Below are 16,424 nucleotides of genomic sequence, written 5' to 3'. Positions count from 1 at the left end.
AGGGCAGGATCTCTCACAAACGTGTGGTTGGTCGCCTTTTATTCCAACCGAGAGGACGATGCCGAACGATCGGCTTGCTCTTAAGTGGCAAGGATGGTGGGGTGTCAGTTTTTTTTGTTTTTCCTTGCCTCTTCAGTTTTCCTCTCTCCGCCTCACACTTCTTTCCTCTCTTCCCTTCCTTCCTTCCTTCCCATCTTCCTTCCGAAGTTCATTGGCCAGACAGGAACAGTACATAGGATCACAGATCGAGGAGACGTGAGAGTCCAGTTCAACAATGATACTCGCTGGACATTTCATCCTGGAGCTCTAACCAAGGTGGGGTATAGTTCATTCCCTTGGCGAAAGGAGAAAAAGGGATTTTTTTTTTCAGATGGGTGAAATTTCCCCGAAAATAAGACCGGGTCTTATATTAATTTTTGCTCCAAAAGACGCATTAGGGCTTATTTTCTGGTTAGGTCTTATTTTGGGGGGGGGAATATTGTACTAAATGCACCCATTTGGTTGACAACTGGGGCTTATTTTGGGGATAGGGCTTATATTACGAGCATCCTGAAAAATCACGCTAGGGCTTATTTTCCGGTTGGGTCTTATTTTTGGGGAAACAGAATATATTGGATATTCCTGAAATGAGTTTCTAATCCCTCCCACTATAACCATGACTTAAGTTAAAGAATTCACTGGCCTTTATGTAGAGCTGAACATATATTACAGGTAGTTTTCAAATTATCACCATTCACTTAGTGACCATTCAGAGTTACAACAGCACTGGAAAAAGGGACTTAATGACCGCTGCAGCATCCCCATGGTGGTCATGTGATCAAAATTCAGACCCTTCTCAACTCATACTTATGACGGTTGCAGTGTCCCGGAATTGCGTGATCCCCTTTTAAGCAAAGTCAATGGGGAACAACCGTGGGACTAACTTCACAACTGCACTAATTCGCTTCCTGCAAGAAAGGTTGTAAAATGGGGCAACGCTCACTTAGCAACTGTCTCCCTTAGCGAAGGAAACTTTGGGCTCAACTGTGGTCGCAAGCCGAGGACTTTCTATACTCTTTAAAATAGAACTCTTTTGGGTAGAACAAAGACTGGTTTGAAAGAGTGAAATCAATATCATAGCTAGTAAAATGTAACCCAGCCAGGAGGCGGCTCTTTAACCTATCTTGGCCGATCTCAAAATGCTAAGCCAGGTTGGGTATTTAGCCCTGGGAAGGAAGACCACCAGGAAATCTCATTAAGAGAATGCCCACCGTTTAGAGAATTCATCTGTTTAGAGCAGGGGTGTCAAACTCGATTTCATTGAGGGCCGCATCAGGATTGTGTTTGACCTTGGGGGGCTGGGGGTGGGCGTGGCCAGGGTGGGCGTGGCTAGCTCGACATCACTTGTGTCGGCGCCTGTGGTGGCCTGAGCGATCTGCTAGAAAAAATGGGCTCCCAAGTTCCGTTTTCGGCTGCGACGGCCTCCTGCAACCCTCTGCCAACGAAAACGGGCAGCCCTCCCGAGCTCCATTTTTGCTGGCAGAGGCACCGCGGGCTGGTCCTTTGCTGTTTCCAAGGTGGCCCCCGCGCGCCTGATCTAAACACCCCACGGGCCAGATCCGGGCCCCGGGCCTTGAGTTTGACACCCCTGGTTTAGAAAATTCATTTCCTCTGTCCCAAATCCCAAGCAAGAAAATGTAAAAAAAAAAAAAATCTGCCTTCCTTTCTTCTCCCTTGTAGCTTAACACTTTCTGGGTGGACGATGTGGTGAGGGTGATCGATGACATGGAAACAGTGAAACAGCTGCAAGCCGGTCACGGAGAATGGACGGACGAGATGACAGCGGTGAGCTCCCTTCCCTTAACCCCTCCCTTCCCCCCCCTCCCCTTTCCTTGCATCGATCTAATGGGAGGGGCCATTCATCGCCCACCGGTTTTACAGATCCTGGGCCACATCGGTAAGGTGATCAAAATCTTTGGGGACGGAGATTTGCGCGTTTCTTTCTCCGGCCAGTCCTGGACCTTCAACCCAGCCTGCCTGACCGCCTACCAGAGAGAGGAAGACGCAAACCTGATGACCACTCAGGATACCAGGGAGTCGAAAAGTGAGGGCAAAGCTTTTAACCTTCGATTCTTGGGGTGGGGGAGGAGGGGGGCAGATGGCGAGGAGAATTTTGGGGAAATCACCTTTCTGTAATATTTGGTACATCAGAAATTAGCTGAGGTGCAGCACTGGACATTTTCAGAAGCTTTTCAATTAACATTGCCTGGGAAATGAAGATGAAATTATATATAATAAGTCGTGTCTGATTCTGAGCAAATCTTTTTTCCACATTCTGGCTGGTGTCAGCTCTTATGGGATCCAGCCACTGCGTTCTTCGATGGACTGGTTTCTTTTTACTACCAACTCTTCTAAACATACAGATAATCCTCGATTTACGACCAAAATTGAGCCCAAAATTTCTGTTGCCAAGTGAGACATTTGTTAAGCGAGTTTTGCCCCAATTTACGGCCTTTCTCACCACCACTGTTAAGCGAATCACGGGAGTGGTGAAGTTAGTAGCATCATGGTTGTTAAGTGAATCCGGCATTCCCATCGACTGCTTGTTAGAAGGTCGCAAAAGGGGATGACCTGAACTGGGGACACTGCAACCGTCATAAAATAAGTACCAGATGCCCCCCCCCAAAAAAATTGCACAGTTTGGACCGTGAAGCCCTGCGCTGGCCCCTCTCAACTGGCTGCTGATGTTTGTATTTTTGTTCCTTTTTCATAGGTTCCTTGGTGTCCGTGGTAGGACGGTTACTCTCCCAAAAAAGCGAGACCGACAGCCCAGGCCGTCTGGTGGTTGAGGCAGCCCACGGGAACATCAGCAAAGTTCGGGACTTGATTCAGAAGTACCCCGACAAGGTAAGTAGTTCTACTCTTGAGGAACGTTCCCTGGGTCAGCTTCCTGTTGTGGAGCTGGTGGCAGAGTCGGATAGTGAGGAGGTTGGGGAGGAACATGGGCCAGCTCTGGAGTCTGGGGAAGGCTCGGACGAGGGCTCTGCATCGGAGGCAGAGAGGGGGCCAGGGCCATCTGGGAGTTATGTGTTGCCTCTGGAGCCTCCAGAGTCTGATATCAGCGAGGCAGAGGAACAGGGGGAGCCTGTTCCCAGTGCGCGCTCGCGCAGAGCTGCCAGAAAGCAAGAACATTTAAAACAAAAGGGGCGACTCGGGAGTAAGGCTTGGAGATGATTGGCCTCTCCCATAAGACATCAAGGAGGAGCAAAGGCACGTGAGCCTTTGCAGGAAGCAACTTTGTTCATTCTGGTCAGTTTAAATTCTGAAGCTCCGTTTTGACCTTGTACTCCGTGTGGCTTTGCAAAGCTAGCTGCCAATTAGGTCTTTGGCAGCGTGTCAAGGGAGATAAAGGAGGGTGCTTATCAGCCTTATCCCGAAGGATTCTGCCAGACTCTTTACCGACTCTTTGTGACTCGTTACGGGCCGTGAATGAACAGAATTCACAGCCGTTGAAATAAAAAGAGAGTTTTTGGGACTAATCGCGTGCTTTTTACTGTCTCGGGGAGCCTCAGGCAGGACAATTCCGATGAATGGGGGAAATGACACCCCCTTTGGCCCTGTTAAACAAGCCGGAGATTGGCCTTGAGAGGGTCACCCGGCCAATCCTGTAACAGATGCTAAATCTCTTCCCCAGGTGGACGTACAGAACCAGGGCAGGACAGCCTTGCAGGTGGCTTCGTACGTGGGGCAGATGGAAGTGGTGAAGCTCTTGGTGCAAGCCCATGCAAACATCGACCTGTGGGATGAAGAAGGGGACACGGCCCTGCATTACGCAGCCTTTGGGTAAGCGGCCCTCACTGAGAGCTATGGGGCAGTGCTCCCCTTGCGGGGAACATAGCTGTGAGAAGGGATACAGGGGGAGACACTTTAAGAAATGGAAGAAGAGATGGGGAGAGATGAGGAGAAACAAAGCTAATGTTCTCAGAGTTATACTTCTGACCTTAGCTAGCTTCTTCCATGGAGCATGATGGGCTGGTTGCCTGCTAGATAACAACTGAAGAGAGTCCAAAACAGCTGCCCTTTGAGGTCCCCTATTTCCCGCTCTAACTTAATGGGAGCTGGCGACAGTGGAGATGGGGTGGGAGAAGAGTAGAGGGTAGACGGGGCTTAGCATTCTTAGGAGCTCTGGTGGCGCAGCGGTTAGAATCCAGCATCGCAGGCTCGACTCTGCCCATTGGCAGCAGTTCGATCCTGACCGACTGGCTCAAGGTTGATTCAGCCTTCCATCCTTCCGAGGTCGATAAAATGAGGATCCAGATTGTGGGGGGCAAGAGGCGGACACTGTAAACCCGCTTAGAGAGGGCTGTAAAAGCACTGTGAAGCGGTATATAAGTGCTATTACAGTAGATAGATGATACTGTAGATAGATAGATAGATACATGATAGATAGATGATAGATGGATAGATAGATAGATAGATAGATAGATAGATAGATAGATAGATAGATAGATAGATAATAGATATAGATAATAGAAAAATAGATGGATGGATGATAGAGATGATAGATAGAAAGAAAAATGGATGGAGATGATAGATGATAGATAGATAGATAGATAGATAGATAGATAGATAGATAGATAGATAGATAGGCAGACAGACAGACATTGATAGATAGATAGATAGATAGATGATAGATAGATAGATAGATAGATAGATAGATAGATAGATAGATGATAGATGGATGGATGGATGGATGGATGGATGGATGGATGGATGGATGATTGGATGGATGGATGGATGGATGATAAATTGATTATTCCCTTTTTCTATCTTTAAAGAACCCAAAGAAATGAATGTAGCAGGGGAAGGATTTTATTTCTAATTTGTTTCTCCTCCCCTCCCTTGTGCCTTTGCCACTTAACACTTTTGTGCGAACCAGGAATCAAGCGGACGTCGCCCGGCTCCTTGTCAGCAAAGGGGCCAACCCGAATATTTTGAACATTGCCAGGTGCACGGCCTTGTACATTTCTGTCAACCATGGCTTCACGGAGGTCGTGAAAGCCTTGTGCGAAAACAACTGTGACGTGAATTTGCCGGTGAGTCTTCCTGTTTGTGGGGGGAATCACAGCTCAGAAGCCCTTGAGTATCTCTGAGTGGTCTCCTATCCAGAATTTTTTTTTTTAATTTGTTTTCGCTTTTCGGTTCAGCTTGAGTGGAAGGTTGCATTTTGTAAAAAAAAAAAAAAAATTAATTACGTTGAGAATTCAACAGAAGTTTGGCTACGTTGACGCCTTCTCTGTCCCTTCAGGGTTCTTCGGGCGATACCCCCCTTCATTACGCCATCACTGCCGACTTCAAGTGCATCATCGAAGCCCTCACCGAGGTCCCTGGCATCGATTTTACGATCCAGAATCAACAAGGGTTCAACCTGTTGCACCACGCGGCCCTGAAAGGAAACAAGCTGTAAGCAAGAGGTTGAGTAACGGGCGATGTAATCAGAGTTGACTTGCAGGACGTGAAGGACAGGCAGGCTTTAAGATCCCAGGCGAAACTGCCTGCCACAGAAATGCCGGCAAAAGCATCACATTTTTTTGAGGTCATTTGGCCTGCCAAGAGAATTATGCAAGGAGCAAGAGAAGGGGAGGAGTTGGGGGGCGGAAAGGCGGCTTGGAAGGGGTTGACTTTGAAACCTGAAAAGAATGCGTTGCTTCTTTTAAAGAGATCTCCATCCGAATAAAGTTTGAAAGGCTTGCATGCAGGGGTGAAATCCAGCAGGTTCTGGAGAACCGGGAGCGGAAATTTTGAGTAGTTCGGAGAAGCAGAAAATGCCACCTCTGGCTGGGCCCAGAGTGAGGTGGGAATGGAGATTTTGCAGTATCCTTCCCCTGCCATGCCCACCAAGCCACGCCACGCCCACAGAACCTGTAGTAAAAAAAATTGGATTTCACCACTGCTTACACGCCTCATTTAAAGGGCAGGTAAACTTTTCTAAAGGTGTCATAATAGGGGCAAGGCAATCTTTTAGCAACGAACGAAGGCGAACATACGTGTCCCAGGATAATGTTGCAGGATCCAGTCTGGGTTTGTCACCGGACCAGAGATTTAGTCTTCCGAGCTTTCGGACTCTCTTTCTCTTTCTAGAATGTGGAGAGAGAGAGAGAGAGAGATGTTCCCTGAGGATGGGCTCCAGCAAGAATCTGAAAGCTTGGGAGAGTAAATCTCCGGTCCCGGTGACCGACTCGCATTGGATCCTGCAATCTTTTTCACCTCTGGCAGCATCATTTCATGATTTTGGGAGGCCTGAAGACACAATGGTTGAGGTGATCCTACAGAATTAGCGAATCACTTTTCAATTTCAATTTCAATTTCATTCCATTTATATGCCGCCCCTCTCCGAAGACTCAGGGCGGCTCACATTTTGGGGATGGCTGGGCTGATTTTTTTTTCTAAAAAAAAACTATATTCATGTCTACCTACATTCAGGGGTAGGATTCAGACGGTCCGGGTGAACCAGATGTTAATTTTAGTCTGGAAATCTGGAAACGGGCCTGTTTCTGGCCTCTGGAGCCCGGGGAGGCTGTTTTCGCCCTCCCGGAGGCTCAAAGAAAGCCTCCGGAGCCTGGGGAGGGTGAAAATGCCTCCCCCTGCCCCCCCCCGGTCGTCGTGTAGGAGGCCGAGTAAAGGCCATGGCCACACCCACCCAGCAACTGGGCATTGTAGGTTTAGGTAGGTTTCTTATCTCAAAATATGCCTTTTTAATGCCAGAAGGGACCCCTGTAATGTAGATTCCCTCTTTATGACAATCCGTACCCTAAATGCACAATTTCTTCTTCTTTTTTTCCCCGTGTCTTTTTTTTTCTTTTTCCCCCCTCTTTCCTGTCCTCTTTTCTCTCCTCCCGTCAGAGCGATCAAGAAGATCCTGGCACGAGCTCGGCAGTTGGTGGACGCCAAAAAGGACGACGGCTTCACGGCTCTGCATCTCGCTGCCCTCAACAATCACAAGGAGGTGGCCGAGATTTTAATCAAAGAGGTGAATGGAGGGAGAAACTGTTGGGGTGATGAGAGCGTGGAAGCTTTCTGTGTTTGGGGAAGATGTCTGCCCAAACCCAGCTGAGGATGCTACCCTGTTTTCCCCCAAAATAAGACACCCCCTGATAATAAGCCCAATCGGGCTTTTGAGCGCATGGCCATAAGGCCAAGCGTTTTATTTCAGGGTTCAAAAAAAATATAAGACAGGGTCTTATTTTCGGGGAAATACGGTATTTATAGTTAGAAGCCTGTGATCTCCTAGTGGTCTCCCAACCAGCCCTGCTCTGTTTAGGTTCTAAGGCCAGGCTAAATTAGGGGGTGGGAGCTTTTTGAAACATTCACCCCTACTCTCTCTTGAGGCAACATTGCAAGCAAGACAAGAGTAATGCTTTTTTTTTTTTGGCTTGGCTTGGCTAAATTTTTTATCAGTGGAAGGAAGAAAGGCTCTTCCATTTCCCTGGGGGGGGGGGACATGTAGTCCTTGACTTATGACCGCAATTGAGCTCAGAATTTTGGTCGCAAGTCATTAAGTGGCCAGTTATAAGTTTGGATGGCCTGCCAAATGCATGATCTTTGATCGCACGATCGCAGGGGAGGCTGTCACTTTGGGCACAGGTCTTCGGTCTCTTCAGCGCCGTTGTAATTTCCAATGGCCGCTGAACGGATGGTCGTAAGTACCGAGGACTACTCGCACAAAAGCCAGTCCTACTGTAGAAAAGGAAAAAAGGGTTACTTGGATCAGCCACACACAAGGAGAAAAGAAACGTCCGCCTCTCCCCGAGATTAAAACTTCCCGCTGGCAAAAACGGAGGGCCCGTTTTGTGGAATTCAACGGTTGTGGGTTCTTTCCTGGTCCCCTCAGGGCCGCTGCGATGTGAACCTCAGGAACAACCGCAACCAGACGGCCCTGCACCTGGCCGTCACCCAGGGCCACGTGGAGATGGTGCAGCTGCTGGTGAGCGAAGGCGCCGACGTCAATTCCGAAGACGAGGACGGCGACACCGCCATGCACATCATTTTGGAGAGGGAGCACCTGGTGTCCGTCCTGGTCGACGAGCAGTCGGACCAGGAAGACAGCCTCTTCTCCAAGGTGAGAGAGAAAGAGAGAAGGTCTCGAACGCAGGGCCGGAGAAAGCGGGGTTCAGCGTTTAGGACTTTTGGGGGTCCCTTGCTGGGACAGGGACGAAGAAGTTGAATGCCAAACTCATCAAGGGGTGTCCCAAGACAAAGGGCTCCAAGGCTCAGCCTTCAGTGCGCGTTTTAAGATTAGGGTTGTGAGTTCTAGGTTTGCCCTGAAACTTCTTCCCTTCCCGTCCACTTCCGTGCTCATTATGTGGAAAACAGGCAATAGCAATAGACTTATATACCGCTTCACAGTGCTTTACGGCCCTTTCTAAGCGGTTTACAGAGTCAGCCTCTTGCCTCCCAAGAATCTGGGTCCTCGTTTTACCCACCTCGGAAGGATGGAAGGCTGAGTCAATCTTGAGACAGTCAGGATCGAACTACTGGCAGTGGACAGAGTTAGCTTGCAATACTGCATTCTAACCACTGGGAGGGAGGGAGGGAGGAAGGGAAGGAAGGAAGGAAGGAAGGGACAATAGCACTTAATATACTGCTTCACGGTGCTTTTATAGCCCTCTCTAAGCGGTTTACAGAGTCAGCCTCTTGCCCCCAACAATCTGGGTCCTCACTTTACCCACCTCGGAAGGACAGAAGGCTGAGTCAACCTTGAGCCTGGTGAGATTCGAACTGCCAAATTGCAGGCAGCCGGTAGTCAGCAGAAGTAACCTTCGCTTGTCAGAAGTTTTCAAAAGGGGATCGCATGACCCTGGGATGCTGCAACCGTCATAAATACGAGCCCTTTCCCAAGCATCCCAGTTTTGATCATGCAACGACCCTGGGGATGCTGCAGTGGTCATAAGTGTGAAAAACCGACATAACTCAGTTTTTTTTCAGTCTGGTTGTAACTTTGAACAGTCAGTAAACGACTGGTTGTTAAGTCGAGTCTAAAGTTTTTAGGGCCACTTTGACTGAAGCTAGGAAAAGTTTTACCCAAGTATCTGTTTGTTGTCAAAACACAGTCCTACGAGGTAGGCCAGCTCAAGAAGTAGGCCAGCTCAAGAGCCTTGGTAGTACAGTGGTCTAAGGCACCCTGTTATTAAGCTGGTTATTAAGACCAGATGCCTGCAATTACTGCAGGTTCGAATCTCGCCAAGGCTCAAGGTTGACTCAGCCTTCCATCCTTTCTAAGGTAGGTAAATTGAGGACCCAGTTTGTGGGGGCAATAAGCTGATTTTATATAAATATACAAAAGGATGAAGGCTATTGCTTAACGCATTGTAAGCCGCCCTGAGTCTCCGGAGAAGGGCGGCATATAAATCAAATTAAAAAAAAAAAAGTGAAATTGAGGCGGAGTTAATCTGATTTCCCCCCCCCCCTCCTAAACTCTTCATTCTATCTCTAGACTGCAATCGCTTCTCCAAATCCCTCTTTTAACAGCTTCCTTCTTCTTTCCCCTCGACGGTTCTCTCGCCCCAAATACTTTTGCGCCCATAGTTCTTCCTGTCTCCATCCTCCCGCAGCTCCAGGCCTCCGGTTTCCTTGGCAACACCAAACTGAACGTAGGAACCGCCCTGGCCTGCTACCTGGCCCAGCAGGGGGCCGACGTCAACTATGCCAACCACCGAGGCAAATCTCCGCTTGACCTCGTCTTGGACGGGAGCATTGCACACCTAATCCAGAACTTCTCCCATAAATACAGGTGAGGGCCGGTCCCAACTTCTCCTGCTCTTGACTTCCTCCCTTGGAAACATTCTTCGTTGCTAGAGATAAGGGATCCACTCCGAGCTCAGAAATGGTCTCGCTGCAAAAATTGGAGACATAGTTTGCATGAGGTTGCACCCCTTCTGGATCACACGGCATGGCTCCCCTTTCCAAATTGGGGCCCTTCTGCAGCGCTCCGAACGGCCCTTGCACTCCCCCCCCTCTCAGGAAGACGTGGGGCTTAGCTGTCAAAAGATGTTGGATTCTGCTAAATTGCAGCCACCCCTGACCTTGCGGAGCGGAGTCGGGGCAACTGAATAGAGCTAGGAGAGTGTTTTAATGGCCAGATGCCTTTCCTGTCTCCAGGGCGGAGTTTTGTTCGGCAGATATATTCTCACTGTGCCCAGAGAGAGAAATATCTGCCTCTACCTAGGATCGAACAGACAGCCTCCTGATTGTGAGGCGAGAGCTCCGCCTCTAGGCCACTGCACCACTCCGCCCCTGACCAGGCCATGCTGGTGTCTCATCTTACACGGCCTCTTTCTGTCCCAGAGAGCAGCAGGACTCCGAGAGCTCCACTATGACCAGCAGCCTGAGAAGAGTCCACACCACCCCCAACACCATGACGAATCTCAGCGTGCCAAAAGCGGTTGCCCCTTCGGAGTGCTTGGTTTGCTCGGAACTGGCGCTGCTGGTCCTCTTCTTCCCCTGCCAACACAGCATCGTCTGCGAAGGTACCGCTGCGTTTCACTCCCGTATCTTGTCACTTGAAACATCTATTTCTTAACTTCCTGGGTTTTTTTCCCCCCTCCCTAAAGCAGGTGTCAAACCCGATTTCATTGAGGGCCGCATCAGGGCTGTGGTTGACCTTGGTGGGGGGGGGGCAGCTGGGCGTGGCCAACTGGGTGAGTGTGGACAACTGGGTGGGTGTGGCCAGATTGACACCACTTCCCCAAAATGCTGGCATGTTTCCTCTTTGCACTGGGTAGACCAGGCCAAAGCCACATTGGCCCAATGTTTCCTCTTCGCACTGGGTAGATCGGGCTGAAGTTACGCGAACGGCCCCTTACATTTTCCAGGACGGCCCCATGAGCTGGATCCGAGCACATTGCGGGCCAGATTTGGCCCACGGGCCTTGTGTTTGACACCCCTGCCCCAATGATGAATGAAATCCAAATTGTTTTTACTACCGGTTCTGTGGGCATAGCTTGGTGGGCGTGGCTTGGTGGGCATGGCAGGGGAAGGATCCTGCAAAATCTCCATTCCCACCCCACTCCAGGGGAAGGATCCTGCAAAATCTTCATTCTCACCCCACTCCAGGGGAAGGATACTGCAAAATTTCCATTCCCACCCCACTCCAGGGGTAGGATATTGCAAAATCTCCATTCCCACCCCACTCCAGGGGGAAGGATCCTGCAAAATCTCCATTCCCACCCCACTCCAGGGGAAGGATACTGCAAAATCTCCATTCCCACTCTACTCCAGGGGAAAGATATTGCAAAATCTCCATTCCCACCCTACTCCAGGGGAAGGATACTGCAAAATCCTAACCCTAACCCTAAAGTAAAGGAGAGTTTGTTGGCAGCTTGCATATAAAACAATGTCCCTTCCAACCTTTTCCCCTCTTCCCAACTTCTCCCCGTAAACAGAATGTTCCAGAAGAATGAAGAAATGCATCAAATGCCAAGTCACCATTACCAAAAAGTTGAAACAAGGTGAGCCCGATCGCTTGATCTCTTTGCAGGCGTTTCCCTCGCTTTTAGGCAGCAGGTGTGGAATAGAGAACGGCATGGGGACCATCTAATTATGATCATCGGCCGTCAGGAACGGTGGGACGGAAATCTTCCTTTTCCTTTGCCCTCCTCCTCCTCCAGTTTTCCTCGGGGGTTGCATTTTTATCAATTGGAAACCTAAGAGCATATCTAGGGCTGGTTTTCTTATTTTATAAGCCACGATTTGCTTGTTTGCACGTTTCCTGAATCCCAGGGGTTTTTTGTTTTTTTTTGTCGGGTGAATCCCACCAGTGCTCTCCTTGGACTTCGTTTAGGTTCATTAATCAGGTTGTACGCACAGTTTGCAAACAAGCCACAGGCTGTTTAGACTAGCCTGGGAACCCCAATGTTGGTTCAGTCAATTTCTGGCTTTTTTTCCCCCTCCCGGCCTTCGGTCCCCTCCCCCAGAATAGAGACTCCAGAAACTAACGAGAGAGAAACCACGGTTAAGACCAAAAAAAAGTCAGTAAAATAAATCATGGGGAATTCCATACTTGGGTCTTTTTTTCGCGGAGGATGATTTTCTCCGCTTTGTCCTTTGCCCCAAGCAATACACGGTGGGTTTCACAGCCGAAAATGTGAGCGCGCACAAGGGGGGGGTTGGCCCTTGCATGCATGCTCGTGGCTTAGAAAATGTGGCTAAATAGGATGGGGCGGGTGGACAGGTCCATCTGCAGGTCGCCATTACTGGTACGCCTGAACCGATCCGAACTGGCTGAATCCCACCACTGAACACGTGTCACATCTCAGTTTGAGCCGCCAGCTGGGAAATTCACACGGAACGCAAAGACGCTTCGAAAGGGGACCGTGTCCGTGTTCCCGTCCTTTCTCACACCGCCTCTCTCCTCTCCCCGCCACAGACAACTCCGAAGTCGACGGTGGGTCGGGCCCCGAGGTCACCAACCAACAGAAGCTCATGGAGGATTTACAGAGCCGCTATCGGCAGATGGAGGAACGGATCACCTGCCCCATCTGTATCGACAGCCAGATCCGAATGATCTACCAGTGCGGACACGGGTCGTGCCAAGAGTGCGGCGTGTCCTTGAACGTCTGTCCCATCTGCCGACAGACCATCCGCGAGAGGATCCCGATCTTCGTTTGAAGACTGGCTCTGGCTTTGCCGCCCCAACCCCCCCAACCCCGTCCCCCCACCGCTATCCTGCCCCTCCCTCTGGGTTCGAATTTTGCTTCGGTTGGGAAAACCTGGAGCGGGCCAGAGAGAAGATCCAAACTACGGAGACGTTGGGCTGGGAGTTGTGGGATGATAGCTTTTCCTTCCTAGCTTTCTCCAGTGTCAAAAAGAGGAGCAATCTTCCCGAAAGAGCATGTTTCCTTCCGTCCCGTGGGAAAGCAATATTCTTGCACTTTAAAAGGCGGGGTTTGGATCTGGCTCCGCCCTCCCGGCAGGGAGGGGCCAGCCCAGAGCAGAGTTGGTGCCCCACCAGCCTGGGTGTCGGGAAGGCGAACGGAAAAGGGATCTTACGGGCTGAGGAAGCCCTGATGGGAGAGAGGGATGGGTGTGCACTTGTGTGTGTGTGTGTGTGTGTGAGTGTGAGTGTGTGAGAGAGGGTGCGTCCTTCAACATGAAGTCGTGAATGTTTGCTGGCAAAAAATACAACACTTATGCACAAGCCTTTTTTTTCTATGGGCTGGTAGCATTTCTTCTGAACTGGAGTCTCTCAAGGAGGGGGCTCTTAATGAGGGGGCCAAATTGGTGGGCTGGTTAGCAGAATCACAGGGTTGTATCCAATCTGATCTTAAAAGTCTCCAGTCTTGGGACCCCGACGACTTCTGGAGTCAAGCAGTTCCACTGGTTAATTGTTCTCACTGTCAGGAAATTTCTCCAGGTTGCTTCTCTCCGTGTTTCGTTTCCACCCGTTGCTTCTTGTCCTGCCTTCGGCTGCTGCGGCAAATAGTTTGTCCCTCTCTTTCTTCTTTGGGGCAGCCCTTTAGATAGTTGTAGCGCAGGATGGAGGGAAGGCAATCCCAGAACATAGAAATCCGCCTTAGAAATCCGTCCCCCCCAACGAGGCTCGGTGGACGTCTTAAGTGGAAAGGAAAGGGGGACCAAGGCGTAATTCCAATGAAACGATTGAAAAGTTAGCCCTGGGAAGCGCTAATTAAGAGCGAAACCAACACTCCAGGTTTGATACGAGTCAGATTGGAACCGATTCAGGCAAGTCGGACTGTTTGCCAGAGGGGGAAGAGAGCCTCCTGAATCAGGGGCAGCGTACCCTCCAACCTCCGTTCCCAGAAACCCAAGAGGTCAGAAAGGAAGGCCCTCGGGCTGGATGGGAATGGCCGGTAATCCGTGATTGGACTTTCTTAGCCTTGCAAAGCGGAAATTTTCAGCACCAAAGAAGAAGAGCAACCCGGGTTGCGGAGGCCGAGATCTTTAGGAATCTCGGTCCAAGCAGCTATGAAAGTCGGACGAGACGGGAAAGGCCCTCGGGATTATTCTGGTTGCTGAGCCCAAATTTAAATTGTGATCATCCCAACCACATCATCGTTTTGGGTTCCAAGGAAACCGGTCAGTTGTTCCAGAGACAAAGTGAAACCAGAGAAGAGCAAAGGGTTATCATTCTTGCAGGACATTTAAAAAAAAGAGTGCCCTCCAGTGGTTATTTTGGGCAGAGCATCTTAAAAGGGACTATGGGGAGTTTTTGACTTAAAACCGCAACTGAACTCAAAATTTCTGTTTGCTAAGTGAGATGGGAATTTTGCTGTTTTACGACCTTTTTTTTTTTAATGGTTCTTAAGTGGATTACTGCAGTTGTTTTACTGTGACCTGAAAGGGAGCACTAAAACCATCTACAGCAGCCGTCACCAACTTGGTGGTCCGTGAGAAAATGTTGGTGGTCGGCAGGAAAATTATTTGCGTTTTTTATATTGCACTCAATCAGGGGTCCTCTAACTACGACCCCTGGGACGGATACGTGCAATGAACGTTTGTGTTGCTGCAGAGAGTCTCCCCCTTCGGGGTCTTTTTGTGTGGGTCAGAGGGGGAGGCAGAAATTCCGACTTGGGGGTCTGCTTCGGCCTCCTGGTGTGGGGCTTTGGGCAAAGGCTGGAGGGAAGTGCCACTGGTGGCAAAGAGCCGGAGGGCCTCGTTCCAGTGGGACTGAACCATGGCCTGGAACTGGCTGACCATCTCAGCCCGCTGAGCCTCCAGGTGCCGGTACCTGGCCTTGCATTCCTGCAGGTCTTTCCTCTGCTTGGAAAGCCTATGCTCCTAGTCCTCAGTGAGGTGCTTCTACTGAGCCTCCTTCTCGGTCAGATCCAATTTGAACTGAGCTGTTTTGCCAACACTTTCTCTTAAACTAAGTTGTTGCTAAACTCCAACAACTTCCTGTTGGGGCCCTAAGGTGGGGAGGTGAATTGGCCACGCCCACCCAGTCACATGACCACCTAGCCACGCCCACCCAGCCGGTCATTAAGCAGATCATATTAGTGGTCTGAGGGATTTAAAATTATGAATTTAGTGGTCCCTGAGGTCTGAAAGGTTGGTGACCCCTGATCTACAGCACAAAAGCGTGGGAAGGATGCCCTCCAGTGGCTACTTTGGACATAGCAGCCTGAAAGAGGCTAATAAGTCAATGTGTAGCAGAGAATGCAAATGGTGCCCTCCGGTGGTTATTTTGGGCGTAAAGGCCTGAAAGAGGCTACTAAGACCATCTATATCTGGGGTCTCCAACCTTGGCAACTTTAAGCCTGGCGGACTTTAGCCTTGCTGGCTGGGGAATTCTGGGAGTTGAAGCCCGCCAGGCTTAAAGCTGCCAAGGTTGGAGACCCCTGATCTATAGCACAGAGCATGGAAATGGTGCCCTCTGGTGGCTATTTTAGGCATAGCAGCCTGAAAGGGATCACTAAAACCATCAATAGTTCAGATCATGCAAAGGGTGCCCTCTGGTGGCTATTTTAGGCATAGTACACTGAAAGGGACTACTAAGATCATCTACAGCACAGGGTATGCAAAGGGTGCTTCTCCAGGGGCTATTTTGGGCATAGGTCAAAAGGGACTACAAAGACCATCTACAGCCCAGGGCATGCAAGGAGTGCCCTCCGATGGCCATTTTATACCATAACAGACTGAAAGGGACTAGAATGACCATCTGTACCACAGGACATGGAAAGATTGCCCTTATTCAGCTATTTTATACATATCAGCCTGAAAGGGACTACAAAGACATGCAAGAGGGTGCCCTCTGGTGGTTCCTTGGGGCATAGAGGGCTGAAAGGGAATGCTAAGACCATCAGTGGCAGAGGGCGAAAAGAGCGCTCTCTGATGGTTAAGGGTGTTTTGGCCCCATATTAAGATTATGTATAGCACAAGCTCATAAAAAGAGTGCCCTCTGCTGGCCATTTTGGGCCATCCCCTCCCTAAGGAACAAACCAAAGTTTAGTCAAACCAGCCAGATGATGGACTATTCTAGTCCATATATATATTAAGCCATCCCTTTAACACCCACTAGGCAAAGCAATAATTGTTTTTATTTCAGTAAAATAAGATTGCGATCATCATAGAATGCCAGTCTAAGATGGCCAGAAATCAGAATACGTTGTGTCGCAACAGTTTCTTAAAAGGCATAAACCTTGATGAACTATAACTCAGCCCTGTAGATTTATGGTCCGCTTACCTTGCCGACATTTCTACCACAAAAATATCATATAAAGCTCTGGATGCCATATGTATAACCACCACTAGAGGGCCTATTTTTTTTTAAAAAAATTCTTCCGGGAATTCCAACACAGGTAGTTCTCGACCTACGACCATTGAGCCCAAATTTCTGTTGCTAAGTGAGACAACTGTTAAATGGGCTTTGCCCCATTTTACAATCTTCCTTGCCGCAGCTGTTAAGTGAACCAATGCGGTTGTTGGTA

General features: G+C 49.5%; 1 protein-coding gene across 2 annotated transcripts in view; it reads left to right on the top strand.

The window, feature by feature from the left end:
- MIB2 (MIB E3 ubiquitin protein ligase 2) overlaps window positions 1–13,176 on the top strand; it is an 80,901-nt gene extending 67,725 nt beyond the window's left edge. For both annotated transcript variants that reach the window (XM_034434870.3, XM_034434869.3), the window contains 13 exons: window positions 208–315; window positions 1,720–1,824; window positions 1,921–2,083; window positions 2,753–2,886; window positions 3,674–3,822; window positions 4,919–5,075; window positions 5,288–5,442; window positions 6,883–7,009; window positions 7,871–8,098; window positions 9,591–9,769; window positions 10,324–10,505; window positions 11,421–11,486; window positions 12,404–13,176. In XM_034434870.3, the coding sequence (XP_034290761.2) occupies window positions 208–315; window positions 1,720–1,824; window positions 1,921–2,083; window positions 2,753–2,886; window positions 3,674–3,822; window positions 4,919–5,075; window positions 5,288–5,442; window positions 6,883–7,009; window positions 7,871–8,098; window positions 9,591–9,769; window positions 10,324–10,505; window positions 11,421–11,486; window positions 12,404–12,645 (1,995 nt within the window). In that variant the 3' untranslated portion in view covers window positions 12,646–13,176. The remainder of the gene's footprint in view (window positions 1–207; window positions 316–1,719; window positions 1,825–1,920; window positions 2,084–2,752; window positions 2,887–3,673; window positions 3,823–4,918; window positions 5,076–5,287; window positions 5,443–6,882; window positions 7,010–7,870; window positions 8,099–9,590; window positions 9,770–10,323; window positions 10,506–11,420; window positions 11,487–12,403) is intronic.
- Window positions 13,177–16,424: the final 3,248 nt, after the last annotated feature.

The sequence above is a fragment of the Pantherophis guttatus genome, chromosome 15 (genome assembly GCF_059756535.1).
Source record: "Pantherophis guttatus breed Tessera chromosome 15, ASM5975653v1, whole genome shotgun sequence".
NCBI lineage: Eukaryota > Metazoa > Chordata > Lepidosauria > Squamata > Colubridae > Pantherophis > Pantherophis guttatus.
Note: the sequence above shows the minus strand (reverse complement) of the source record. Positions and strands in the feature narration are given on the sequence as shown.